Source organism: Tachysurus fulvidraco, chromosome 26 (assembly GCF_022655615.1).
Source record: "Tachysurus fulvidraco isolate hzauxx_2018 chromosome 26, HZAU_PFXX_2.0, whole genome shotgun sequence".
NCBI lineage: Eukaryota > Metazoa > Chordata > Actinopteri > Siluriformes > Bagridae > Tachysurus > Tachysurus fulvidraco.
In genome coordinates this window covers 16,446,509-16,449,008 of record NC_062543.1, presented here as the reverse complement: position 1 = coordinate 16,449,008, position 2,500 = coordinate 16,446,509, and the positions used below count along the sequence as shown (strand labels likewise).

Genomic DNA, 2,500 nt, shown 5'->3' with positions numbered 1-2,500 from the left:
AGTTTAACAATAGAAAGTTGCAGCTCATCCAGTCTTTTATCTCTCTAAGGCACTGAGTTAATTTGGACACTGTGGCTATTTCATCTGTGTTTGATGAGATATATAACTGTGTGTCATCAGCATAACAATGGAAACTAATCCCATGTCTTCTAATAATGTTCCCTAATGGAAGCATGTATATAGAGAAAAGCAGAGGTCCTAGAACTGATCCTTGAGGGACCCCATAATTAACTGGTAGTAAACTGGAGGATTCACCATTTAATTCTACAAAATGGTATCGGTCAGACAGGTAGGATCTAAACCAGCTTAAAGCCTGACCATGAATACCTGTGTAATATTGTAAGCGATCTAGAAGAATGTTGTGATCTATAGTGTCGAATGCAGCACTAAGGTCAAGTAGAACTAATAGTGACATACAGTCTTGGTCCGAAGCTAAGAACAAGTCGTTTGTAACTTTAACAGGTGCAGTTTCTGTGCTATGATGGGGCCTGAAACCTGACTGAAACTCTTCAAGGATGTTGTTCTCCTGTAAGAAGGAGCTCAGTTGAACAGACACAACCTTTTCAAGTATTTTAGACATAAACGGAAGGTGTGAGATAGGTCTGTAATCTGATAGTTCATTAGGGTCTAAGTTAGGTTTTTTGATGAGGGGCTTAATAACTGCCAACTTAAAAGACTTCGGGACGTAACCTAAAGATAACGAGGAGTTAATGATATTAAGAAGAGGCTCACCAGCTTTATGTAACACTTCTTTCAGTAGTTTAGTTGGGATGGGGTCTAGTGAACATGTTGTTGATTTAGCTGTAGTAATAAGTTTATCTAACTCTTCCTGTCCTGTACTTGTAAAGCTGTGTAAAGCCTTAGGTGAGATTGTGTCACTGGTTGCTCTCATATGTTGAGCGTCACCTATTTTATTCCTGATACTTTCGATTTTATCAGTGAAGAATCTCATAAAGTCCTCACTACTGAAATGTGATGGAATAGTGTGTTCAGATTTCTGATTTTTTGTTAAACTAGCCACTGTGCTAAATAAAAACCTGGGATTGTTCTGGTTATTATCTATGAGTTTGCTCAGGTGCTCAGCCCTAGCAGCTTTTAGAGCCTGTCTATAGCTGGACATACTGTCCTTATACGCAATTCTAAACACCTCTAATTTAGTTTTTCTCCATTTCCGTTCGAGGTTACGGGTCTCCCTCTTGAGGGTGTGAGTATGACTATTATACCTCGGGGCAAGTGTTTTATCTCTAACCTTCTGTAATCTGACTGGGGCAACAGTGTCTAATGTGCTAGTGAATATAGCGTCTATGCTGTTAGTCATTGCATCTAGGTCGTTTGAGTTTGAGGGTACATTAAGAAGTCCAGACAGATCAGGCAGGTTATTTGTGAATCTGTCTTTGGTGGTCGGAATAATGGTTCTACCGAGTCGATCATAATACTATTTTAAAGGTCACTGAGACACAGAGTCACATGGACATGCATAGAGTCACCGAGTCAATGAATCACAGAACCACAGAGTCACTGAGACACAGAGTCACATGGACATGCATAGAGTCACAGAGTCACTGAATCACAGGATCACAGAGTCACTGAGAAACAGAGTCACAGGGTCACACAGAGAGCCACAAAGTCACCGAGTCACTGAATCACAAGGCCACAGAGTCACAGAGACAGAGTCACAGGGACATGCAGAGTCACTGAGTCATATAGTCACTGAATCATGGTGAATTTGGTCACTGAGTCACTGAATCACAGGATCACAGAGTCACTGAGACACAGAGTCACATGGACATGCATAGAGTCACCGAATCAATGAATCACAGAACCACAGATTCACTGAGACACAGAGTCACATGGACATGCATAGAGTCACAGAGTCACTGAATCACAGCATCACAGAGTCACTGAGACACAGAGTCACATGGACATGCAGAGTCACAGAGTCACTGAATCACAGGATCACAGAGTCACTGAGAAACAGAGTCACAGGGTCACACAGAGAGCCACAACGTCACAGAGTCACTGAATCACAAGGCCACAGAGTCATAGAGACAGAGTCACAGGGACATGCAGAGTCACTGAGTCACTGAATCACAGGGTCACAGAGTCACTGAGACACAGAGTCACATGGACATGCACAGAGTCACTGAGTCATAGTCACTGAATCATGGGGAAACGGGTCACTGAGTCACCGAGTGTCTGAGTCACGGAGTCAGATCAGTGAAGCTTCTTGTAATTGATGCATTTAGAATAAATTAAGGAACTTTTTCTGTTTTAGACTACAGCGGTGAGCGTGGATGTCAGTTCTACAGCCGAGAGCGTGGTTCAGAAGGTGATACAGCAGAACGCTCTGACGGTGAGGAAAGCCTGCACATCTCCACCCACTTCTGCAGGATGGAGCTGAAAACACCAGCTTTTACACGCAACAAGCGACACACATGACAATATTAACTTAGGGGTTTTATTAAACTGTATGGTTCACTCAGTGTCACACACCTGAGAG

The 2,500-nt window shown here is 42.6% G+C and overlaps 1 protein-coding gene across 2 annotated transcripts in view; it reads left to right on the top strand.

Annotated features, from left to right (window-relative positions):
• The window catches only part of arhgap20b (Rho GTPase activating protein 20b), a 23,365-nt gene that overhangs the window by 13,987 nt on the left and 6,878 nt on the right, over positions 1–2,500 (top strand). For both annotated transcript variants that reach the window (XM_047809492.1, XM_047809493.1), the window contains one exon: positions 2,276–2,353. In XM_047809492.1, coding sequence (XP_047665448.1) covers positions 2,276–2,353 — 78 coding nt within the window. The remainder of the gene's footprint in view (positions 1–2,275; positions 2,354–2,500) is intronic.